Below are 25,727 nucleotides of genomic sequence, written 5' to 3' on the forward strand. Positions count from 1 at the left end.
TGAGGAGAATTGACGAGAATACGAAAATAACAAAAACGAAAATTTCTCACTAGCTCGGTTTTGTTGGCCGCACCAGCCAACTGTTTACTGTTTCATAAGCTTTCTAACCTAATTTCTTCTCAGCTTGACAACTGTTGCTACTAGCGATCAAACTTCCTCTGTCGTCATTCATCTACAATGGGTACAACAACAACATTAGCAAGTTCTTTGATTACATTACGATATTAATTATACAATAAAGGTAACTTTGTTGATGACCCACTAGCCCACGGTTGCTAACTAAATAATTAATCTTTTTCTAGTAAGGCCTTGTCATGCCATGCTGTAATTTCTCTCCGGTATATAAGTTCAGTCGTTCTTTTCTTTTCTTTTTTTGGATTTGTTTTTTTTTTTTAAAAAATTATTGCACTTTGTGCAATGTGTAAAATTTTTCTTTTGATTATCAGTCATTGCGAATAATTTTATTACAGGGGATATCTACTGATGATGGTTGGCATAATAACACATGTCCGCCTGTAGGTAATATCATGACTCAAATAATCTAATTAATCTTACAATAAATTGGATAATATATTATTTTGAGAAAGTAATCTGCCAATTCTAAATTAATGAAACCATACAGTAATAGTTTTACGTCAGGTTATTTATGTGCCATATATTGCATGTTGTCATGTTACGGATCACCTGACCGCGCACACGTGAATTCTGTCGCGACTTTTAACGACAAATGTTGACGACAAATTCGCAGCCCTATGGTCCATTTCCTAATCGGGCCAACATGTCAACAACAATAACAGATATGTCTGCCAAACTAAATGTAAGGCTACCAATGTCTCTCAAGTAAACACCATCTCTGTTTGTTTCACGTTAGTTAAATATTAGTTTTGTTATTAATCTCAATTGTATACCTATCACTTTTGCTTGTAAGTTCTACCATTACCAAATACCAATTATCAATGAGTAATATTCCATTATATGTTCATGTAAAGGGAAGACCTTTAAATGAATCAGATGAAGATAGTTTAAATAATGATGAAGTTCCTAAATTCAATATTGTTTCGAACACCACACTTGAAGTGAATGATAAAACCTTTGAATTTAATCAAGTATTTACTTCACCATCTGAATTCAGAGCTACCATTAATAATGATAATAATAATAATAATGAAAATGATACATCAACTTGTTATTTATTTATGGGTCCAACCAATAGTGGTAAAACAACAACCTTATATCAACTTCTCCAACATAAACTTCATCTTTTAACTGAATCTAAAACCATATGTTTTATGACAGCCTTTGAAATTACTGATAATAGATATATACTTGATCTTTTAAATTCAAATAATGATAATGCAGCAAGACTCAATCATTTTAATTTTGAAAATCAATTAATTAAAGAGAAATTGGAATATAAATCTCAACTTTCTACTGTTTTTGGTAAGAGATTAACTAAGAGAACAGTATTTAATCAAAAATCAAGTAGATCTGTTTTAATAATTACTTTATATTATAATAATCTTAGAACTACTTATATTGATCTTATGGGTAATGAACAATTCTCCACCAATGATGGAAATGTAACTCCAAATTCTCAAATTAATACTAATACTTTCGCAAATGCAAATATAAGTTCAATTATGCAACTTGTCCTTGGTGGTAAATCATCTGCTACAACCATGGTTGGAAGATCTTCTAATCTTATTACAAATTTAATCTTTAAGAAATCTCCTCATGCCCTCAAAATAATTTTAAATTTAGACCCTTATGGTGATGAAAAATTGATAAGATCAACTTTAAATAATATAGTGCTGTTAATTCATAGATTTGCAACTTTAAATTCGAATGAAAGACAATCTCAAACTACTACTTCAAGCTCAAATACCAATAGAAAGAGAAACTTACCTCATTATGCTCAACCAACTTTAAGTTCTCTTAGTCCAACTAAGAAGAAAATTCGTCATAATTTTGTTATTACAAAACCCGTTTCGAAATTATTTGATAATTCAGCATCAAAGAAAGCTCTTGATGCTTTACGCGATCAAATTAGTTCTATAGTTGATTCTTTACCTATCAATAGTGAAACTAATACTGAAGAAATCTCACCTATAGAATTATTAAAATTTAAGGCTGAAACTCTTGTTGCTCTTAATGTACAACATGAAGCAGATAAGAATAGATTAAAAGTTGAAATTGACAGCTTAATTGAAAGAAATGATGGAAATACTGATATCATGAAAAATCTTCAGCGTAATCTTGATTTTGTCAACGGTGAATTGAACAACAATCAAATTGAATTGGCTCAACGTCAAGGCAAGATCACTGAATTAGAAAAAGAAATTACCGAAAATAAACTTAAAATTGAAAATGCTGAGAGGGATCTTAAAGAAAAGGAGGATAGTATTACTCAATTACATCATGAATTAACTTCAACATTGACTAAGTTAGAGTCAGAAATTGCTGCTTATAAATCTAAAGTTTCAACCTTAGAATCTGAATCTGAAACTAAGACAAAGCAAATTAATGAATTAAAGAGTGAATTGATAAATAAGAATGATCATGTTGGTAAGTTACAAAGTGAATTAAACAAAATAAACAGTCAAGTTAGTGGATTAGAATCTGAATTGAATTCAAGGACTCAACAAGTGAATGAGTTACAAACAGATTTGGATAAAAGATCTAATCAAACCATTGAGTTGAAACAGAAAGTAACTCAATTGAATAATATAAAGTCTCAAACTGAGCAACAATTACAAGATGCAAAGAATAAACTTAGTAATCTTGAAAATAATTCAAGTTCTACAACTCAAGAATTAGATCAATTGAATAATAGTGTTACTAACTTGACTAACAAGAACCAACTTGTGAGTAATGAATTGGCAGAAACCAAACTGAAATTAACTCTGATGAAGTCAGAATTAATTGAAAAAGCTAACCGTATTTCTCAATTAGATTCTGAAGTTGTTTCATTACAACAAGCTAAGACAAAGTTAGAAGATAAATTAACAACTTTAAAATCACAATTTGAGCATGATATTTCATTGAAAGATAGCCGAATTGCTGAATTATCTCAACAAACTATGTCTGAACAAACTCAATATAAACGTTTAGAGAGTCAATATTTTGAACTTAAGAGTTCATTTGAAACTACTGAAAATCAATTGAATCTTCAAGTTAGACAATTACAGGATTCCATTAATGATAAAGATATTGAAATATCTAAATTACAAGCTCAATTGAATCAATATCAAGAAACTTCAGCTGATAATCAAACTCAGAAAGAAGTTTCCTTAATGGATGTTCCATTAATTAATTCTGATAATTTAATGATGCATTTCCCATCATTAAAACCATCATCTACTGGATTATCATTTGATCCAACTAATGATATATTCCAAGATAAAGAGAATACTCCAAGTATGGTAAATGAATCTGAATCTCGTAGTGTATCATCATCACCAGCTTTAGCTTCATCCCCTACAAAATCAAAGAATAATCATCGTCATAATCATGACAATATTTTAACGACAAATAACAATATTAATAACTACAAATCAATGGTTGGTAAACATTTAAAGAAGAAGAAATCTGGTAATAAGAAATCTCCTTCTAAATCTCCAAAAGTTAATACTAATAATTTTGGAACTTTACTTAATCAACATTAGATATTAGTTAGTTAAATACTATTGTTAATTGTAATTTTAATTTTATACCCATTCGTTTAATTAATATAAATATAAATATAATTTTAATTTTAATTTTAATTCATTTTTGTATATTTTTGTTTATTTTAGTTCATATCATAACAAGTAGATAATTAATTATACAGTTCTCCTATCACTTAAGAATCTAACAATGGGACCTAAACCAGTAATTTCAACCGTCTTTTCATACCAACTTAATAATAATCCACCTTGCTTTTGTCCATAACTTGTACTCATTGTTTTATATAAATATTTAACCAAAGTATCTTGTTCATCACTATCTAATTGTTTAACAAATGATGATAAATCATTTAAATTATGATTATTCTTTATCAGACATAATATTTCAAATATAGTTTCTGTATGTAAATTTTTAATTTGTTCACTAGCAATATATGGTGGATAACTTAATCCTAATTTTAAAGCTTCTATAAATTTCCCCTGAGATAAATAAACTCGAGCTTGTTTTGATATTGCTTCAATATCTTCTTTACTTGTCTCAGGTAAATTAGGTAATAATTCTTCTTTAGATAAATGATTTTCTGGCTCGTAAGCATCAATATCAATTCTTCTCCAATCTTCCATAGTTAATTATATGTTACTATTATATCTTCAAATCAGTCAGGTGATTGATTGCTTGTACAATTGATTGAACTAATGAAGGCTGGTGGTATATTTGGATTTTACGCTAGTTCGGTGGGAGGAAAATGAGGGTGGTGGTTTTGTGCTCACAAATTTATAGTATGTAGATATCAAGTAGATATCAAGTATAGCATATCTAGAGCATATCTAGAGCATATCTAGAGAATATCTAGAGCTTAACTAGGCATATATATGAGATATAACTTATTTCACAATTAAATAAAGTAACATAAAGCTCATCTACATAGAGATTCCTGTTTCTCTCTATATAATTATTATCTCGAGATCGTTCTCGTAATGTATTGATTGTCTAATATACATAAATTAATCATAATAACAAAGTTTATAACTCACTATTACATTCATTACACCTTTACTTTCTTCAGTGGCTTCTCAGATTCAGCTTCTTTATCATCAGTTTTACCTTGGGTAGTATACTTATCCATAAATTCCAAGACTTTATCTCTTAATGTAACATTATCTACAACAATAATTACTAACCCATCACTACCAACTTCATATTTAATATGACCTTCATTTGGATACGCTATTATATCATCAAAATCATCAAAGAATGTATTCATATCTTCAAAGCTTTGTATACTGTCTAATAACCTTTCTTCCATTTCTCCATTACTTGAAGTATCTGGTCCAGAGCTTTCATTATTATTTATTTCTGCTTCTGGAACATTTATCACTAGTATGACTCTTAAAGGATTATCTAAGTCTTCTTGTTCTTGTGTTTGCTCTAGATGAGATGGGAAGTCGTCTTCGTGATCTGCCATTGTATTGTTCTTTATATATAATAATGTCTCGATGTCTATCAATAATGCAAAAAAAATTTATAAACTGGGATTAAAATTTAATAAAACTTACTCCAATCGTATGGGACTCCGGCTCTATAATTTTACCTATATAAGGTCGATGAAGAACCGAACTGTCTTGATTTTGTTAGCTAAAATAAACCATATATTGCTTGAAAAAAAATTAGTACCTCTTCGGAAAAATCCTGCATCTTGTCTTCTTCTAATACTACACCAGTAAAGCTAAACTACACTTAATTAAGCAAAGCTAAAATATACTGCTTTTATTAACAACACACTATGAACGGATTACAAAATGGACCGTAAATATATAAGAGAATTATGAAGTACATAGAGGACAATTAGTGATTATAATTTTTCACGTATGTCTCTAACTAGTTAGTTAGACCAAGCTTTAAATTGATTGATTAAACCATTAGTAGAAGCATCATGAGCCTTGATTTCTTCCTTATTATCTAATTCTTTACCAATAACCTTGGCTAAAACTTTACCTAATTCAACACCCCATTGATCAAATGAATTGATATTCCAGACAGCACCTTCAATAAAAGTTAAATGTTCATAGTAGGCAATAAGAGCACCTAAAGTAGCTGGAGTTATCTTTTGAGCCAAGATTGAAGTGGTTGGTCTATTACCAGAGAAAACTTTATGTGGTACTAAACTACCAGTGGCACCTTCAGATTTAACTTGTTCTTCATCTTTACCAACCATTAAAGCTTCAGCTTGAGCAAAAAAGTTAGAGGCTAACATTCTTTGATGTAAATTTTGTTCAATTGGGTTATGAGATTGAGCAGCTAAAATAAAATCAGCTGGAATTAATTTAGTACCTTGATGAACTAATTGGAAGAAAGAATGTTGAGCATTAGTAGCTGGTTCACCAAATAAGATAACACCAGTTTCATAATTGGTAAATACATTACCTCTAGTAACTGATTTACCATTAGATTCCATAGATAATTGTTGTAAGTAAGCTGGGAATCTATGTAAGTATTGATCGAATGGTGCAACTAAATGAGTTTGAGCACCAAAGAAGTTATTATACCAAACACTTAATAAACCACCTAAGGCTGGAATATTGTCTTCTAATGGAGTAGAAGTAAAATGAGCATCAAAGGCTTCTGCACCCTTCAAGAAAGCTTCAAAATTTTCAAAACCAATATAGATGGCAACAGATAAACCAATGGCGGACCAAACAGAATATCTACCACCGACCCAGTTTTCAAAACCAAACATATTCTTAGTATCAATACCGAATTTAGCAACTTCAGTAGCATTAGTAGATAAAGCTGCAAAATGTTTAGCAATATGAGAGTGATCCTTAGCACCTTCTAAGAACCATTTTTTAGCAGAGTTAGCATTAGTAGTAGTTTCAGCAGTAGTAAAAGTTTTAGAAGCAATTAAGAATAAAGTAGTTTCTTGATTTAAACCTTTAAGAGTTTCAGCTAAATGAGTACCATCAATATTAGAAACAAAATGAACATCTAAACCTGGTTGAGAGTAAGCTTTTAAAGCTTCAGTAACCATAACTGGACCCAAATCAGAACCACCAATACCAATGTTAACAACATCAGTAATTGCTTTACCAGTATAACCAGTCCATTTACCAGATCTAATTTCTTCGGAGAATTCTTTCATATGTTGCAAAACATCATCAACTTCCTTTGAAGTATCAACACCATCAACTTTATATTCCTTTAAGGCTCTGTTTCTTAAGGCAACATGATAAACAGCTCTATCTTCAGTAGAATTAATATGATCACCATTAAACATGGCATCTCTTAAATGTTCAACTTTAGCTTCTTTAGCTAATTCAATTAATTGACTCAAAATTTCATCATTAACCAAGTTCTTGGAGAAATCGAATAAGATTTCTGAACCATCGTAATTTTTAAAAGTTTTTGAAAGTTTTTCAAATCTTTTTGGATCCTTATCGAAAGCTTCCTTAACTTTGAAATTTTTACCTTGGCTAGTGAATGTAGCTTGTAATTTTTTCCAAGCTGGTAATTCAGTGGCTAATTTAAAGTCAGAATAGGAGGACATGTTGTTGTGATTAATTATTAACAATTGATTAGAATTACGTATCAATTGATATAGAGAGAAATCTAGGAAATGTGAAAAAATAATTAAAATTAAAATTAAAGGTTTACATATTTATATAATTACGTACTGGTGGTGGTGGTGGTGGTAGTGGAGGTGGGTGCATGTCGCTAGTTCGGGGGAAGTGGGCGGTCGAGTCTCATCCACACCGCAAACAATAAATCTCACTTAAAATTTTGCGACATGTCATAAATATCCAGAAGGTTAAGGAGAAATTTAAATTTTTCAAAACTACGACATTTTTGTATGCTATGAACCTGGTGATGTGTAATGAATGAATGATTGTGCTAATCATAGCACGGTTCAGTTTGCTATACAAAATCTTACGATTATAATTACACTACGAGATGGCTTACTATACAATTGTTAATTTTAATTTTTTAATTAATTGTGAAATACAACTTAAACTGGACGATATGCTCCGGGATATAATTCTAGATCAGCTTCTTAGTAATTTGATTATTTCTCTCTAAGCTCATACATACTAATACTAACTTCTTAGTAATTCCACTCTAAAAGCATGATGTCCTGCACAGAACACCATCCCCCACCCCCAATTCCAAACTACTATAGATTTACTGCAACAGAATTGAATTGCAACCATTGCCGAAACATCCTTGATTAGTCAAGCTTTAATGTTTCAAATACCTTCTAGCTATGTCATGCATATACTCTGCAGTTACCATAAGTTAAGTTAGCTTTAGAGTGTATGGGATAAGTACTTGTGACTACTATCACATAATATATATCACAAACCATGCTTACCTCAGATAAAAATATAATATAATTATCTAGGTGAGTACCTTCCTATACAATACAAGTTAATCAAAGCACTTATAAATGGATCTATGTATGACTATGTCAGACAAATAAAGCGAATGTGTGGAGTCCTAGTTGAATTTCGCAGTCGGTGATTCGTGACACAAAAATTACCGAGCTAGAATAACAAAATAATTTTTGATGGAATACTTAACATGGAGACCATATCAACAGACATAATTAGCGACTTGGCTGCCATATTGAAAATATCAAACTTCAAATCTGTATAGTGTCAAGTGAATTGCTTAAGTAATATTTGCTACTTTTAATTTATATCTAATTTATAAAAAATTGTTCAATGACTGGGTTGGCTTCTAAATGGGCCACAGATGAAACTTTGGTCAATGCGGCTAAGGAACAAGATAAGGCTGTACCACATCATAAAGAGAGCCCTTCAAATGTACCAAAACCTCTAGAAAGTAAATGGTCTAAGCCAATTACTGTGAAAAAGCTGGAAGGATTGGTTAGTAAATGGGCAACTGCAGAAGATCCAGAAGAAGATAAGGTAAAATCACAAACTTTTGAATCACCTAAAAAAGCTTACCCTAAGGGCCCTCGAGGATATAAAGGACATCAGTATAATGATAGTAGAGACGATCAATCACATCGAAAAGAAAGTAATTATGAACGACAAGAAAATGTCGATGATAGGCACAATTATAATAAGCATACCAGACATCAAAGAAACAATAGAGATCAACACCGAAAGATATCAGAAGATGAGCACAAAGAAGAAGATGATGAAGAAACAATTCCAATGTCTGATGCAGCTAAGGCATTTGCTGCCAGATTGGGCCCAGTATCAGGTGCAACTTCATCAAAAAAGTCTTCAGGAAAATCATTACCAAAGATTGATAATAAGCACAATAACAAAAGAAAGGAAGAAGAACATGAAGATGAGTGGGAAGATGCTTCTGAAGAAGACGATGGTTCTGAGGAGGAAGAGGAAAAGGTTCCCATGTCTGCTGCTGCCAAAGCATTTGCAGCAAGATTAAATATTTCAGCTCCAAAACCTTTGGATAACACAGAAGAATCGGATGATGGCTTTGTGACTACTGACGAAGAGGATGAACCACCAAAAGCTTCAAAGAAGTCAGCATCATCGTTAAAGAGTAAGAAATCGACAATTACAAAATCAACTAAATCAACTAAAGTATCCCCTCCATCGCATAATACGACTAAATCAGGACAGAGTAAGCCAAATAGAATAGAATGGTTAAGACAAAAGCGAGAAAAGGAAGAACATGACAAGAAATTACTACTGGAAAAAGCCAAAAAGGACCAAGATGACATTATCGCCTTTTTCCAGAGTCAAGAATCTAAATCTATAGACTGGGCCAGCCTTGAAGATTAGTCTTTAACTGTATAATTTGTATAACTAATAATAATATTGCGCGCCAAAAATTACACTACTTATTTTTTCACCCCGATAAACCCAACTTATAATTATATATATATATATTACTAGCTTATACTATTTTAGAAGGCAATTTAGATTTCTAGACAACTTGTTGACAATGGCCAGTTTAGACACAGCCGTTTCCGTGTCCTCAAAAGAGAATGTTTCCACTGCAATTAGTGATAGTGGTAGTAGTAGTTCATTAAAACCTCCACCATTACCCCAACGGAACACTGCGGATAGTGGGAATGTAAGGGTTCATTATGGTTATACTGATAGTATTGGAACTATTTCAATTATTAGACAAGCAGAATTATACTCTTCATCTCTGCTTAATGAAGTGTCCGATTTATTTGTCAATTCCAATTCAATTAATTCCAATAATAATAGTATTAATAGTACTAATAATAACACCGCATTAAATGGAGACAATTTAAAGACCAGATTAGAAGAAATAAAATCGAGTCTTAATGATGAAGAAAGTGATAGAAATCAATATTGGATAGGTATAATTAATGATTACAGTAATCAATATATTAGAAACCTTAAAATTGAAGAAATTGAGAAATATTTGTCTAATGGAATACCAACTAATTTAAGAGCTCTAGTATATATTAAGACTATACAAGTGAGGTATAGGCTCCATCATAAGGAAAGTTTTGATAATTTAGTTAAGAAAGCTAAATATTCTAATTCAAACAAGGAATTGGAAAACTACTTACAAGAACTGGGTATTGAATCAGATCTTGTAGATGTACTCAGCGTTTATAATTATTATATTAATGAATTAGTAACTACTCATGTGACTCCATCAATAACTGAAAACCATTCTGCCGATTATGCTCCTCCCAGCAAATTTATAATTTCAGTAGCTAAAATCTTGTCGAAAGTACCAAATTTTGAAAAAGATGAAGTGTTTTATATCTTATTGAAATTTAATAAGTTACTCAGCCTTCTAGCTAAGGATGAATTCTATTATAAAATAAGTAGATCATTAGAGGATATTGTTCATAAAGTATTTTTACACATAAGTGTGCAAGGAATATTTCTCAATGACTTATATAAGAAGCTATTATTCAATTATTTCGAGGAAAAGATAACTGATGAAGAACAATTATTGAAGATTTTGGATGTCATAGTATTTGAAGGATTTGATGTAATTCTCAGAATTATTGTATGGGCTTTCATAGAGAATCAAGATCAAATATTAAAATTGGATGGTGATGAATTGAATAATTTCATATATTCATCTGAATTCTTTTCATCATTAAATTTTGATCTAAATGAAGTATTCAAACATGAACCTCAAATAATTAAATATGAAAATGAATTTCATTTGATGCATGCCAATTCATTAAATAATAATAGAAATGAACTTAGTAATTTACAAGAAGTTAATGATGAACTTTTAATTAAAATTAATGATTTAAATCGACAATTGGAAAATTTACAAACGACTCATAAGGAAATCTTAGAACAAAGTGAACAATTCAATGTTCAACTTGAAGCTGCTAAATCACAGAATGAACAATTAGTTAGTGAACAATTAACCTTACAACAAAAATTACGAGAATTAACTATGGAAGATAATTTAAATAATACAATTCAAGCCAATAAAGATTTTGAAGAAAGAAATAATGAATTAGAGTTACAGATTGATGAATTAAAAAAATCTATAGAGACTAAAACTCAAAAACTTGCAAAATTAGGACCTATAGCTCCAACATCAACTCAAACCGAAACTATTCCATTGTCAGAAGAAGCTCTTGCATCAAAAGATACCGAACCACCCTCGGAAATTGAGGTTGCAAAGAACGATTAGACGACTCACTACCTCACATCGTAAGACACACCCAAATATAAATCGAATGATAAAATCGCGAAAAAATTCCCTTGTGCACAGGACAGTCTGGAAAAACTTCTTTTATATAGATAGTTCTTTGATTACGTATAATATAAATTCATTAATAAGTAGTAGTAGTATACCAAATATTGTAAATAAATAAATAAGTTATTAATTAGACATTATGACTGTTGAAGATCTGAAGCCTCAAACTGTAGCTGTGGTTGGAGCAGGGTTAGTAGGATGTCTTGCGGCACTTGCATTCCAAAAGAAAGGATTTGAAGTCACTTTATACGATATGAGACCCGATCCAACATTAACTGAAGATAGAAGACAAAAGAATCTTCGGTCAATTAATTTAGCCGTTAGTAGCAGAGGTATTGCTGCATTAAAGTATGTGGATGAAGAAATGGCTTCAAGAATATTAGAACATATCATACCAATGAAAGGTAGAATGATTCATGATATTACTGGTAAAAAACAAGAATCTCAATTATATGGACTCTTTGGAGAAAGTATTAATTCTATTGATAGATCATTTTTAAATGAATGTCTTATTAAAGAAATTAAACTAGCTGGAGTTAAAATTCATTTCAATTATAAATTAGTTAAAATCTTGGGATTAGAAAAACCTGATGAATTAGTTACTTTATCATTTGTACATTCTCATAGTGAATTTCATACTGCAAAATATGATTATTTGGTTGGAGCTGATGGTGCTTATTCTCAAGTTAGATATCAAATGCAATATTTTATGAGAATGAACTTTTCTCAAGAGTATATAGATATGCAATACTTGGAACTTTATATTCCTCCAAATAATGATCCCGAAGCTTCCAGTAAATTTTCTATTGATGCTAATCATCTTCATATATGGCCAAGACATAATTATATGCTTATTGCATTGGCCAATGAAGATGGATCATTCACATCGACATTTTTCAGTCCTTGGTCAGTTATTGAATCAATTAAATCTTCTGATGAATGGCTTACATTCTTTGAAAGTAATTTCCCTGATGCTTATAAATTAATTGGAAGTGAACAATTGGCTCAAGCATATGATCATAATCCTCGTGGAGCTTTAATGAGAGTAAATGTTTATCCTTATCATGATCCTAATGGTAAGGCTCTTTTAATTGGTGATGCTGCTCATTCTATGGTTCCATTCTATGGTCAAGGTATGAATTGTGGATTTGAAGATGTTAGAGTATTAATGGAGTTATTGGATCAAACGAATTTGAATGTTAATGAAGCATTCCAACAATATTCCGATGCTAGAAAGAAAGATGTGGATGCTATTTGTAAACTTGCTTTGGACAATTATAAGGAGATGTCATCTAAAGTTACTAATAGTTGGTTTTTATTAAGAAAGAAATTAGATTATACTTTAGGAAGATATATTCATGGTAGATTAATTCAATGGCTTCCATTATATACCATGATATCGTTCCGTGATGATATTCCTTATTCTAAGGCCATTGAAATAGAAAAAAGACAATCTAAAATTTTATCTAGAATTCAATATGGTACAGTTGGAGCTGTACTTGTATATGCTACTATATATGCCGCAAAATTCTGGCATAAATTTAATAGGCAAAATTAGAGCTACATATATTGCCAACAATTAATGACTTAACGTTACCAAATGTTTATATTCATGACAATTCCACTATATAAAGGCTTCAATACACTTATATATATATACACACACACACCTTGTTACTATAATAATAATATAATTTAATACCTACTAGTTTATCAATGTAACTTAACATATACCTTTTATACTTCGGTAGCGTAACCGGTGTTTGATAGTAGGTCGTGCGAAAATGCCCCAAAATATAAATTTTTCATCACTCAAATTTTTTTTAATGCCTGAACCATTACAGATCCAAAGGCGATTGCTAGTTATTGTTCATATACTTTCATTCACTCTTTATTGTACATAGTATCATCCGTGGGCCTCGGGGTATACAGGCTTTAATTGTTTATATTTATTTTTCACAATAGAAATCCTTCCTCAGAAAGTGAGTTTATTAAATCATTATTAAACTTAACTGTGTACATATCAATCCAAGTTGCATTAAAACCATAAATTAATAAATTAATAATAGTCATAATGTTGAGAAATCAAATAGTGAAATCTTCATTGAATAAGAGCCTTATACGTTCATTCCATATATCACAAATTAACTTCAATGCTCCCCCTCCACAATCTCCATTAAAAGTATTCTTTGATACATTCAAAGCTGAAGTTAAAAAATCAAATGAATTAAAAGAAAATATAAAAGCTTTACAAGATGAATCTGGTAGAGTAGCTGATTCAGAAGCTTTCAGAAAGGCCAAAGAAGCTTATGAAAAGGCTCAACAAGGTACTTCTGCTGCTGGTAAAGTTATTCAAAAATCAGCTGAAGTTGTAGGAGATGCTGCTGTTAAAGCTTGGGAATCTCCTGTTGGTCAAGGAGTTAGAAAAACTGTAACTTATACCGCCGACGCTGCTGATAAAGCTTTTGAACCAGTTAGAAAAACTCAAGTATATAAAGATGTATCTAATGTAATTGATGATGGTGCATCTACTGCTTATGGTGGATTTTTAACAAAAGAACAAAGACAAGCATTAAGACAAAAGGAAATTGAAGATAAATTAAGAGAAGGTGTTCAAGCTCCAGTAAGAGAAAATGAAAATGCTGGAACATCTTTAGTAACAACTGAACATAAAGCAACTGGACCATCAATGGGACAAAAATGGGAACAATACAAACTTAAATCTCCAATAGGCCGTGCTCTTTTATATTTGCAAGAAAAATGGGAAGAATCTGAAAATGGATTAATTGCTCTTGTCAGAACTATCTTTGAAAAAATAGCTGGATTTTTTGCTGAAACCGAACAAGCTAAAGTTGTTAAACAATTTAGATTAATGGATCCATCATTCCGTATTACTAGTTTCCAAAGAACTCTTACCAATTATATTGTTCCAGAAGTATTAGATGCTTATATTAAAAATGAAGAACCTGTCTTAAAGGAATGGTTTAGTGAAGCTCCATTCAATGTTTGGCAAGCAAACAATAAACAATTCATTCAACAAGGATTATTTTCAGATGGTAGAATTTTAGATATTAGAGGAGTTGAAATTGTCACCTGTAAACAATTACAACCAAATGATACACCAGTTATAGTTGTCAGTTGTAGAGCTCAAGAAGTTCATTTATATAGAAAAGCTAAAACTGGAGAAATTGCTGCTGGTACTGAAGATCATATTCAATTAAGTACTTATGCTATGGTATTTACTAGAATCCCAGAAGAATTCGAAAACAAGACTACTGATGGATGGAAGATTATTGAATTCGCTCGTGGTGGTTCTAGACCTTTCCATTAGTAGTATAGTCATTTATATATTATTACGTAAAATCTATCAATCTGTACATAATTAAAAATTAATTTTAATCTTTAGTAAATTCTTTTATTTTTTTTTACATCCAAAACTTTTTAGAAAAAACAAGAGCAGTAGTACACGACTTTGGTTACAATATATATAAATAATTACAAACTTCTTCCACTAATTTATAAAGTAGTAACTATATAATTATAGAGGCAAATTGCCCATATTTATATTTACATCAAAGTAGAAGAAAATCTTTTCAGTCATCATGATTGAACAGCCAATCTCGTACAAGTATTGTTATGTGTAATTAAACTTGCAGCCAAATCTACCACAATGTAATCTTGGGTCGTTTCCCGAATAATGAATACCTCTAAAACTAATTGATGAGGAACCTGAAACTTCACCTATTTCAAGTGCATTAAAATCCTTTACATTAGGTAAATATCGAATTCATTATTTGGAATCATTAACCAATTTGAAATTTATACTAATTACTGACATTATTATTGATAATCTTCAACATGTGCTATGGGAATTATATTCAAATTATTATATTAAGAATTGTGTCGAAAATTCTTTGAGTCCCGTTGAATTCAAACAATCAACTGATTTGAAAGAACATGAACTTATGGGAAAGATTAGCAATTATAATTTCATTCATGAGACTGATCACTTCTTACAGTCATTAAGTGTCTTTGAATGAGACATGTGGATTACTTTGTAAAGTACAGTATGGAAATTCATAAATTTTCTACTATGGGTATACAGAAGTCATTTTGGTGATGGGTTGATCCTGTTAGATTCTTGTTCCCTAGCTTTTATATTTGTGTATTGTTCTGTCAGGTTTATAGTTGTATATTGCAGAGCAAGTCGGCCAAGTCATGGGAGTCCAACTTATCTTGATTTAATTTGAATAGAGTCTGGGGTGTCATCGAATACGAATTATTTATTATGTAAAACATAGCTCGAATCATATACATACTATATTTTCTAAAATAATTATATAACCATAGCGACATAATGTTATCCAGCAATTTTGAATTAGAAGGAGGTAATATTCATAGCAATAATTAATCATAGCCATGAGGAATCAGAATCAGATTACAGTTTTGTTATAGGTATCTAGGCTCAAATATATATATTCATCCTTTATCAATTATTTCTTGGAAGAGCATCCAAACTATGAAATGTTATCATCTTATTACTTTCAGCAATTTGGTCTTCTTGAAGACTTGCATTTAAGTCTTCATTATCATATTGAATTCTTGAGTCAAGATTTTTATCTCTCTTAGGCACATTAGAGAAACCATTTGGTTCACCATTCCAACGTTTTCTTTCATAAGCTTGTTCACTATAACCAAAATCAATTAAAAAAGCAGAGAAAGATCCATCTTCATTTTCACAAATTATTATGTTGCCCAGGTGTATATCGTTATGGACAATACCTTGAGCATGGACAGCATCAATTGTAGCCTGGCAGCATTCTTTAAATTTTTTTCTTTCAGCTTTAGGATATGATCTTAATGGCTTTCCAGGTATTAAATCTATAATTAAGTAAAACCCTGACAACACTCCTTTATCAATATCAAATTCAGTATCTTGGTTTTGACCACAGGTATTTAAAAATCCAGCTTCATGTAATGTTGGTATGCCAGGAATACCCTTCAACAGTCTATAGCTAGACAACTCCTTACTGAAGCTTTTGAGGGCCTCTAGATAGCAATATTTAATGTCTTGCTTCTGTTGGTATTTGCAATTCCAAAAACAGTCATAAATCTTGATTATCTTTTCGGTCTTTGCTTCAGGATCATATACACGAATAACAACTGAATAATTACGTTGAAGGGCCTTTCCTGATATCACCTCTAGAAATTCATATTCTGCTCTTAAATCTTCTAAGGAAGTAGATTTCAATTCTGATTTCTGAAGAATACTGGTTCTTGAATGAGTAATTTCTAGTTGGGTAGTATTGGCTATTTCGGTAATTATCCCTTCACTGCTATTTGGAGCAGTTGGAGTATCTTCGTATGTGATCTTTGATGTAATATGATTATCTGAACAATATTTAGCAACAGAGATATTATAATTAATAACTTCTTTATTAATTAGAGGAAATAATACTTTAAGATTTTGATCCTCGATATGTTGCTTTAAATTATTAGAATCGTTAACTTGTTGGTTATAATAATGTATAAGGCAACCATATAATTGAGTTGTAGTTGAAAATTCCGATGTATCAGATATGTCAATTATCTGACATGTCATATTTCTAATTAGATCACTGTTGTCGGTAGTTATATCTCCAAAGAGTTTTGCATTCTTAAGATCAATTAAGTAGGTGTTGAAGTAATCGGATAGGACTACTAAATTTGAATCTACTGCAATTGATTCACGTAAACATTGTGAAAAAATATGTACTACTTCTCTTCCATGGGAAACATTTGGATTGTTAATTAAGTATTTAAAAGGTGATAAATCTCTTTTGATTTCAATTGGTATTTTGATATTATTTAACTTAACCATTATGTCTGTGGTAATTCTGATAGGTTTATCTTCCCTAATAGTATCATTAGCAACTTGACTCTCGTCATTGACTTTTTCAAAGTTAAGTTTCAATGCATTAACACAGTGGGTAAGAATGTTGTTATGAAAAGATTGTTGAGTAGCAGACTCTAAATGTGTTTCTGTCTCAAACTTAATACCACCTAATGCGTCAAAAAATTCTGAAATATCGTCAGAATTTATTTTTGCAGTCAATAATTCGAAGTTAACTCTTGATGAAGATTCTGGTTTTGGACGAAATAAGTCAATTACGGGATTTAAACGATGATTTCTTATAGAAGTAGAAGGTTTGAAAGACTTGCTTGAGGCTTGAGTTGGATTTGGTACCAGACTATTCACTGATTCAGACTTAGACTGGCCAACAACGTAAGATCCAAATTGCACAGGAGGGGCATTAATGCTGATTGCAGTTGTTAAGTGACAATATTTAGATACTTTTATATCCTGAAATTTGACCGAAAGATAATGTTTGAATACTTCAAATATTTTTAGTATTTGTGGATTAACATTAATAGGATCTAATAAATGAAAATTATGTAATCTTAACAACAAAGCTAATGCCTCTTTATCTTTATAATCAATTTGTTCGGCTAAACCTATTTTCCCCAATAATTGTTTTATTTCATCAGGATTTAAAGTATATCTTTCTAATTCACGCTGAGCTTTACGATAGTCATCCACACCCTGTCTATGTACCATAAATATATCTATTTGTGGTTGTTGTAGTTTGGGGAACAAACTACGATTGACCGCATCAAAATTAATAATAGACTTTAATGTATTGGTCATATTTGTAATGGTTGATTGGTTAGATTAGAAATTTGGATACTATAAGAGACTGCAAAATTCTGTCAACAAGAAAGTAGAAAGTAGGACGCTACCAGTTATCATGCTTATATACAGGTGTGTATAGCACGAGTGTTATCACGAGCAGAGACGGCATATAAGTGACAGTAACACGTACTTGGAAAACATTTCGGAATCGCCAAATGATAGGGCCTTAAATTCCCGTTTTGATTAATCAGTATTTATATTAACGACACCTGTAGAAAGTACTAGAAAGTTAAATAAGATGTCGGATGCTATAGCCAGTAAAGAAGAAGCTGCCAAGATCTTTGATAGGTTAAAAAAGGATCCAGCTAACCAAGTATGTTTTGATTGTCCCAATAGAAATCCAACTTGGACATCTATCCCATTTGGAATCTTTTTATGTTTAGAATGTTCAGCAGTTCATAGAAATTTGGGAGTTCATATTTCATTTGTCAAATCTTCTAATTTAGATTCATGGCAAAGAATTCAATTGAGAAATTTTAAATTTGGTGGGAATCAACAAGCTAAGGAATTTTTCCAAAAGAATGGTGGTTCACAATATGTTAATAATAAAAATAATGTTGATGCAACTGCTAAATATTCATCTCCAGTTGCTAATAAATATAAAGAAAAATTAAAGCAAAGAGCTTTAAAAGATGCTGAAAAGCATCCTGATGTGGTAACTTTAGATGATATTACTGACAATTTTTCATTAAATGATTCTAATGGTGAATCATCTACTGATGATTTCTTTTCAAATTTTAGTAAACCAATCAATTCAACTCCTTCACCATTATCATCCAGAAATATCACTCCAAACGCATCATCTGATGATTTAACATTAAAGAAAAAGGCAGTAACAACTAGAACTTCATCTTCAGTTGTTACTTCATCAAGATTAAAGAATAATGGTACTGCTGCCAAAAAGTCAATTCTATCCGGTAAAGGTAATGGTCCAAGAACTACCAGGGCTATCAGAAAAGTCAATAAAGGTGAAAGTGAAGATATTGATTTTGATGAAATTGAAAGAAAGGCTAAACAAGAAGCAGAAGAAGCTAAAAAATTAGGTTATAATCCTAGTGCAGAAGAACCAAAATCAACAACTTCTACTGTTCCAGCTGCTGGTCCAAGAAAAACATCATTATCTTTATCATCAACTAAGAAGGAAACTAATTCCGCTCCATCTATTCAAGAAACCACCGTTCAATTTCAAAAATTGGGATTTGGTATGGTTCAAGGTGATAATAAAGTATCAAATGGTCCAACTAAACAATATAAAGAAGTCAAATATACTGGAGAAGTAACCAATAAATTCGGTACTCAAAAGGGTATTTCATCAGACGAATTCTTTGGTAGAGGTCCTAGATTTGATGAACAAGCTAATAATGAAGCTAAAGCAAAATTACAATCTTTCAATGGAGCACAATCTATTTCTTCTTCATCTTATTTCGGTGAAGATGAATCTGCCAATGGTGGTGCTGGTGGTAGTGGTACTCGTGGTAACAGAAGTACATCTATTTCTGGTCAATTGGGTGATATTGAAGCATCCGCTAGAGAATTTGCTTCAAGATTTTCTGGTAATGCTAATCAAGACTTGGATGTCTTAAAGGATGCTTTAGAAGAAGGTGCTAATAAATTAGGTTCATATTTAAGAGATTTCTTAAGGTAGAAGAATTCATCCAATCTGGTTGTTCTTTGATATTCAATTATTGGTTCATAATGTTTATTGAATCCTGTCTAGTGGGATTAGTTGTATAATATTCGTATTGGTTATATATACCGATAAATGTATCTACTTTTCTAAGCTTTCTGTACGTTCTGCACTTTGTGAAGTGTCAAGAGTCGTATAGATTCTGTAGTATTCTATCACATCTTCATCGGTAACTCCTAAATCTTCTAACATAACGCTCAGTTTTTCTTCAGCCATCCAATCCACATCAATCGTTTCTAATTTTTCATTAAAAGCTTCCATTCCTTCTTCCAAGCTAGCTGCAAATTGTGGAGAAACGACAAAACAATTTGAAAGATCGGTAGCATTAGGATCTGTATAATGAACCCCTAGCCAAACCCCGGTATCATTAGAATAGCTACATTCTAATTCGAATCTAATAAGTTCTCCAAGATTGGGAAATGAGGGTCCTGAAGTATATCTCACGAAATTAGGACAACCAAGCATGTGGTAGGGATATTCAATTTCTGTGTCCAATTCAGGCACACCTTTAGAGGCCCAATACCCAGGAGTGTTTCTGATAAATAGAGAGCAAAGGGCAATATAAGCGGAGTATAATAAATTAGTAATGAGCATACTTTACAGAGATCTTTCAATATGTTAATGAAAAACAGTAAATTGTCCCATATATATATTATATATATCGGAGGAAAAGGGAGAGGGGAAAGCGCAATCAGCGGCGAACTCTTGCAGCCTCTTATTGCGCGAAAATCTTCTCCTCATAGGCACTAAAATTAGCAACATTACTACATGGAAATTTAAACACAAGAACTGAATTAGTATTAAAAGTTATGACATAACATTTAGAAAATTTTAAGCATTATAAATTAAGTAGTACATAATAAATTTATTGATATTCCCAGAATATACAACTGATTCAAGTCTAAAATTACTCTATGTGAGAAACTTCAGTCTTCTCATTCCATTCAGGATTAGTAACTGCTAATCTTTGATGTTCGTATAATGGAGGTAATGGAGCAACGTTACGACGGAGAATATATATTTGGAAATTATTCCAAAGAGCTCTAGTTTGATATTTGGCATGCTTAGTTGCAGAGACTGCAAATACTTCATCTAATTCTTCTAATGTTAAGCCCTTGGTTTCAGGTAAGAACCAAAGAACTAAGAAGAATCCAACAATATTCCAAGCTGCATAAAATCCAAAAGCACCTGTAGCAGTAAATGCATTCAATAATCTTGGCCAAGTAAATGCTAAAATGAAATTAAAGAACCAACAAGTAGCTGTAGCAAAACTCATACCAATATCTCTGATATATAATGGGAAAGCTTCAGCAGAATAAGTGAAAGGAACAGGACCTTCACCAGAAGAATAAACACATGAGAATAAGTATACACCAATAATGATCATACCTAATCTACCTTCTTTATTAGTTTCTTGATTAATAAGGAAGCCGAAACCAGCAACTAATAAGAAAATAGCCATTAATGGGAAAGTGAATAATAATAATGTTCTTCTACCAAATTTATCAATAGTTAAGAAAGCTGGAATAGCAAAGGTGAAATTGATCATACCAAAACCCCAAGAAGCTAATAATGCAGATACTTCTGAAAATCCAGAAGCAATGAAAATAGATGAAGAATAGTATGCAATAACATTAATACCACAGAATTGTTGCATGAACATAACAATCCAGGCACCAAGAGCACCATTTCTATTTCTTCTGACAGTGAACATTTCAATAGCTCTCTTCCAAGTTGGAATTTTATAAGAACCTTCTTCTTGTAATAAAACATGTTGATAAAAGCAATCTCTTGCAGCTGCAATCTCTTCATTACGTAAAACTTTCAATGATTCAAAAGCTTCCCTATGTCTTTCTTGACCCATAAGCCATCTTGGAGATTCTGGAACGAATGGAACTTGAACTAAGACAAAAATAGCTGGAATACAGGCAGAACCAAGCATTAATCTCCAATTCAATCCAGTTCCAAAAGATTTATCAGGAACATAGTAAAAAGCCAATGTAGTTACATAACCAAACATAATACCAACAGCAGTGAAGAATTGCCATAACATGACTAAAGAACCTCTAATATGTTTAGGAGTACATTCAGCAGCATAGGCTGGAACAGTAGCAGATTTAATACCAATACCAAATCCGAGGAAAAATCTAGCGATAAATAAATGCCACCAAGTATTAACAAAACCTTGCCAAATACAAGTGACGGCAGAAATTAAACAAGTCCAAAAAATAGTCCATTTTCTACCAAGCTTTCTATTACAGATATCTGATAACCAACAAGAAATGACACCACAACAGAGATATGGTGCACCATTAACTAAACCTTCGATTAAATCGGAGTTTTTTAACTTGGTTACTCCAAAGGCTTTAGGGTAGAATAAAGTAGCACCATTAATAACAGATTCATCCATACCTTGAACGGCTGCAGCCATAGAACCTAATGCGATAACACCAACTAATTTAAGAGGAATATGCCATCTCTTAGTAGCTTCCATATTCAATCCAATCTTTTCTTCTTCGGTTAAGAAAGGCATCGAATTAAATTCAGTTGGAGTTCTGGCAATAGCAGCAGCTTTAGCAAATAATTCTGGATCTAAACCCTGTTTAGATGCATAATTTCTTCCCATTTGCATAACTTGCTTCTCACTATATTGTGATAAAATATTACCTCTTTCACCATTACCTGGCTCGGCAATTTTTGAATGTAAAGATTCTAAATCAGATGGATTCTTATGTTTCTTTTCACCATAACTTGAATTAGAGCTGTGCTCAAATAAACCTTCATCGGCAGTAGCTTCGATCTTTTCAGAGTCACTCATGTTAATAATCTAATAACCTAATAACCTTTAAATTATAAGTTCCGGACTTAAGATAATAAAGAATGATATGAATATTATATGAAAAATTCAATCAAAAGTTTATGTAGGTATAGCAATTGTAAAAACAAGTCTTGTGTATTATAACTATTTACAGACATTATTTCTTTTGAAGTGGGAATTAACTTGCTTTTATATATTTAGCAGCTTGCTGCTCTGAATTGCTGTAGTGATATTCTATTGATATAATTATGCGTTCTTTCCCCCATACTTTAGAACAATATAAAAAATAATTATGAAGAAAAAAGAAAATGTCAGACATCTATATGCACACTTGTATGCAGCTTTTATCCAGACATACCAAAAAAGGATATCTTTAATGTCTGTCAGACAAAATATTGGCTACCCCACCATTGACGTGAATCCGGGAAAACAGCACTAATTTGCGCGTTTGTGTGGATAATTTTTGGGTCAAAATTGAGTTGTGGTAGGCTGCAATTAAACTTATCACTAGTTGATAACTATCGTTGTTGTTCAACAAATGAATCCCCTCCCACTACATCAATTAAAGAAACAATAATGGAAGTTTGAACGTTTCAAAAATTGAAGATGGGAGACTAAAGGTAGAATAGAAAGAAAAAGAAAGCGCTACGCTACGATAACATTTCAGCCCTCTTCTATCAAAGAAGTCAATCCGACAGACGATACTTGGCATTTAAATTCATAAAAACACAACTTGAACCTTAAATTTGTCCAATATCAGAATACTTAGACTTTTGCATTGTATTACTTCTCTTTAAAATGCTATTAGTTTCATTGTAACTCCTTGATTAAAGAATAAAGCAATGGGTTTAAGAATAGAATAATGATCATTCATTATTCTGGTTACAATGGAAAAGACGGGGTTTATTGTAGCGTTGGCACTAATGAAGCGATTTTTTTATGTATCAACAGTTCCTGTTAACGTAATTTACAAAAAAAAGTGTGCAACATGACGTAATTTTTACTAAGTCTCAATTGCTATTATTGAAAAGGCTTTCAGATTATTGCTTTCGTAAAGCTAATTGTATGTATAATGAAATATTTCAATCCTGATTACTCTAAGCTATTCTAAACTGAGAAGCTGTAGTTCATAGTAGATTAATTTAATGTAACTATAGCTTACTTGCATTTAAAAATGTGGTGTAAATACTTACATTGCGCTTACATCTTCTTCGCATTTTGATTAACACACAGTAGCTTAAATCCGCTAAAAGTTTAATATTAATGTATCCCCTGAATGTTTGGGATGAGCTGAATAAGAACCTATACTTCCATTATATTATCAGTCGCTACCCCACCATAGAAATGTGATGACTACGATTTCACCGAGAATGTGCGATAGAGCTCAAATTTCGCGAGCTAAAAACTAAGGTACTGTATAGTACTTGTACACAATTTAGTTGTTCTAATCGATGGAAGGATTTGACTGGGAAATATGCGTTCAAAAATTATTTATAGTACCCCACCCTTCTCCAAACTGGAGAAAATATTCCATTTGAAACAAATTAGATTAGGGATCATAGTATCTTTAATCTTGACAAATCAGGATTGATTACGTCACCCTTGAGTTCTATACTTCTATACAAGTGAGTTAACATGAATGTGCTATGCTGTCTTGGTCTTCTAATCCAGCCAATTGTTATCTGCAGTCTTAATGATTCTTGGTATAATTACAAACGCCTTATAAAGGTCAGAGTTCGTGTGAGTTACAAGCGACCTGAAAATGTCTGATCGGAAGAACTGTACTTTTTTTTTTTTTTCTAGTGTCGGTTTTGCGCTTCATTTTCCAATTAATCTGGCCTCCGTAGGTACCCATGTAGTAAGCCCTGTAAATTGAAAGATCTAGTGAAGCTTCATTGGTCCACAGTGCGTATCAGTATATTACTATCATACAGACGTGTCAACATCAATAATGACCCTCTTTACATGTTTCTATTACAATTTCATGAATTTAATTCTTTTGATTGTGTGTAAAGAAGTAAAAAACGGAAAAATTTTTAGCCGTGCAGTTATAATTCAAATTAAATTTTTAATAAAGCTCAATTAAGAAAGGCATAGTTATTTGATTGATACACATAATATATATCAAATAAAGTCCGATATCAAACGATTTGCTTGTATGTGTTGGTGCAGCGTGCCATCTAAAATCAGACATTTTCTGATATATAGATCGATTTTGATCTATCCCTATGCAATGGAAGTCAGATTCTCCACATGTACCCCAAAAATATCGTAATTAAAACTGGAGTAAAGGTTCTTTGGACTGATCCTATGATTTCAATGCAAAGTGTGCTGTTTTACCGATATAGTGATACTAAATTAGTTGGCACACTATTAAGCAGTATTTTTCAATGTACAGTTCTACCATAAATCTCTCCGGAAAAACTGGAAATACCGCGCCATAAATTTTTGCTCTCCTTGTAGTTGCAAAATTATGGATTGACGATCCGATATTTTTTACTTCCGTTGACATAGTTAACATATCCCTTTGATTAACTAGTGGAGAAGGGATTGGACCCAACAATCTTGCATGTTTGCAACATTCTTTGATAATGAAAAGACCTTTTTTCCAAATTCGTTACTCAACTTTATTTAAAGATTTAGGCAATTCGGTGGATAAGAGTTTCACAACTAATTCTTAATTCGGACATTATCTTTTGTCGTTTACTCGGAAAGATAATGAATCAAACAATAAAATATATTTAAATCTAGGTTTTCAGTAGTGATATTCAAAAAGAAGCACAAATCCCACCCCATTTTTACATCACTTTTAAATTATGTTAATTTCATGGAATTACAAAGCTTAACTTGAGAGCACTTTAAGGATAACTAAGTCTAGAAATACAAAGAGATCTTCTTCTGCTTCGTTGTTTCTTTGTATTGTAAGTGTTTGCAATTAGCTGAGCTTATATGCAGTATATTATTCCTACCATATAAATTTTGTTCCATCGGAACCACATGCCCAAATAGGCAAAGGCGCCCTAGATCTGTTAATAGATTTGCATACATCAAAGAGTCAAATATCATTTCTCTTTTGCAATATTATTGGGCGTACCTAAGTATATACACTGTATGTG

At 31.6% G+C, this 25,727-nt stretch overlaps 11 protein-coding genes across 11 annotated transcripts; 6 read left to right on the plus strand and 5 right to left on the minus strand. All coding sequences in view use genetic code 12, as the record gives it.

Moving 5' to 3' along the window:
• Positions 1–956: 956 nt before the first annotated feature.
• RJT21DRAFT_116128 (uncharacterized protein) lies at positions 957–3,665 on the plus strand (the record flags this gene model as incomplete). Its single annotated transcript, XM_064880400.1, has 1 exon — positions 957–3,665. The coding sequence occupies one exon, from the start codon at positions 957–959 to the stop codon at positions 3,663–3,665; it is 2,709 nt and encodes a 902-aa protein (XP_064736411.1).
• A 53-nt stretch (positions 3,666–3,718) lies between these two features.
• Positions 3,719–4,366, minus strand: ARC15 (Arc15p). The gene has a single exon (XM_064882558.1). The coding sequence runs from the start codon at positions 4,287–4,289 to the stop codon at positions 3,822–3,824; it is 468 nt and encodes a 155-aa protein (XP_064736412.1). The 5' UTR covers positions 4,290–4,366; the 3' UTR covers positions 3,719–3,821.
• A 63-nt stretch (positions 4,367–4,429) lies between these two features.
• Positions 4,430–5,381, minus strand: RJT21DRAFT_54389 (uncharacterized protein). Its single transcript, XM_064885007.1, has one exon. It carries the CDS (start codon positions 5,129–5,131, stop codon positions 4,712–4,714), a length of 420 nt encoding a protein of 139 aa, XP_064736413.1. The 5' UTR covers positions 5,132–5,381; the 3' UTR covers positions 4,430–4,711.
• Position 5,382: 1 nt separating this feature from the next.
• Positions 5,383–7,618, minus strand: PGI1 (glucose-6-phosphate isomerase). Its single transcript, XM_064885011.1, has one exon. The coding sequence runs from the start codon at positions 7,208–7,210 to the stop codon at positions 5,549–5,551; it is 1,662 nt and encodes a 553-aa protein (XP_064736414.1). The 5' UTR covers positions 7,211–7,618; the 3' UTR covers positions 5,383–5,548.
• Positions 7,619–8,384: 766 nt separating this feature from the next.
• FGR50 (Fgr50p) lies at positions 8,385–9,440 on the plus strand (the record flags this gene model as incomplete). The annotated part of the gene is made up of 1 exon (XM_064883837.1): positions 8,385–9,440. One exon carries the CDS (start codon positions 8,385–8,387, stop codon positions 9,438–9,440), a length of 1,056 nt encoding a protein of 351 aa, XP_064736415.1.
• A 112-nt stretch (positions 9,441–9,552) lies between these two features.
• On the plus strand, positions 9,553–11,436 carry RJT21DRAFT_122956 (uncharacterized protein). Its single transcript, XM_064882559.1, has one exon. The coding sequence runs from the start codon at positions 9,604–9,606 to the stop codon at positions 11,305–11,307; it is 1,704 nt and encodes a 567-aa protein (XP_064736416.1). The 5' UTR covers positions 9,553–9,603; the 3' UTR covers positions 11,308–11,436.
• Positions 11,437–13,084, plus strand: BNA4 (kynurenine 3-monooxygenase). The gene has a single exon (XM_064882560.1). The coding sequence runs from the start codon at positions 11,513–11,515 to the stop codon at positions 12,929–12,931; it is 1,419 nt and encodes a 472-aa protein (XP_064736417.1). The 5' UTR covers positions 11,437–11,512; the 3' UTR covers positions 12,932–13,084.
• TIM44 (protein translocase subunit) lies at positions 13,085–14,861 on the plus strand. The gene has a single exon (XM_064882561.1). The coding sequence runs from the start codon at positions 13,448–13,450 to the stop codon at positions 14,702–14,704; it is 1,257 nt and encodes a 418-aa protein (XP_064736418.1). The 5' UTR covers positions 13,085–13,447; the 3' UTR covers positions 14,705–14,861.
• A 1,001-nt stretch (positions 14,862–15,862) lies between these two features.
• RJT21DRAFT_116136 (uncharacterized protein) lies at positions 15,863–18,061 on the minus strand (the record flags this gene model as incomplete). Its single annotated transcript, XM_064880401.1, has 1 exon — positions 15,863–18,061. The coding sequence occupies one exon, from the start codon at positions 18,059–18,061 to the stop codon at positions 15,863–15,865; it is 2,199 nt and encodes a 732-aa protein (XP_064736419.1).
• Positions 18,062–18,203: 142 nt separating this feature from the next.
• On the plus strand, positions 18,204–19,813 carry GLO3 (ADP-ribosylation factor GTPase-activating protein). The gene has a single exon (XM_064885008.1). The coding sequence runs from the start codon at positions 18,345–18,347 to the stop codon at positions 19,749–19,751; it is 1,407 nt and encodes a 468-aa protein (XP_064736420.1). The 5' UTR covers positions 18,204–18,344; the 3' UTR covers positions 19,752–19,813.
• A 730-nt stretch (positions 19,814–20,543) lies between these two features.
• HGT19 (Hgt19p) lies at positions 20,544–22,802 on the minus strand. Its single transcript, XM_064885013.1, has one exon. It carries the CDS (start codon positions 22,609–22,611, stop codon positions 20,701–20,703), a length of 1,911 nt encoding a protein of 636 aa, XP_064736421.1. The 5' UTR covers positions 22,612–22,802; the 3' UTR covers positions 20,544–20,700.
• Positions 22,803–25,727: the final 2,925 nt, after the last annotated feature.

Source organism: Scheffersomyces amazonensis (genome assembly GCF_036850825.1).
Source record: "Scheffersomyces amazonensis strain UFMG-HMD-26.3 chromosome Unknown RJT21scaffold_7, whole genome shotgun sequence".
In the NCBI taxonomy this organism is placed as follows: Eukaryota; Fungi; Ascomycota; class Pichiomycetes; order Serinales; family Debaryomycetaceae; genus Scheffersomyces; species Scheffersomyces amazonensis.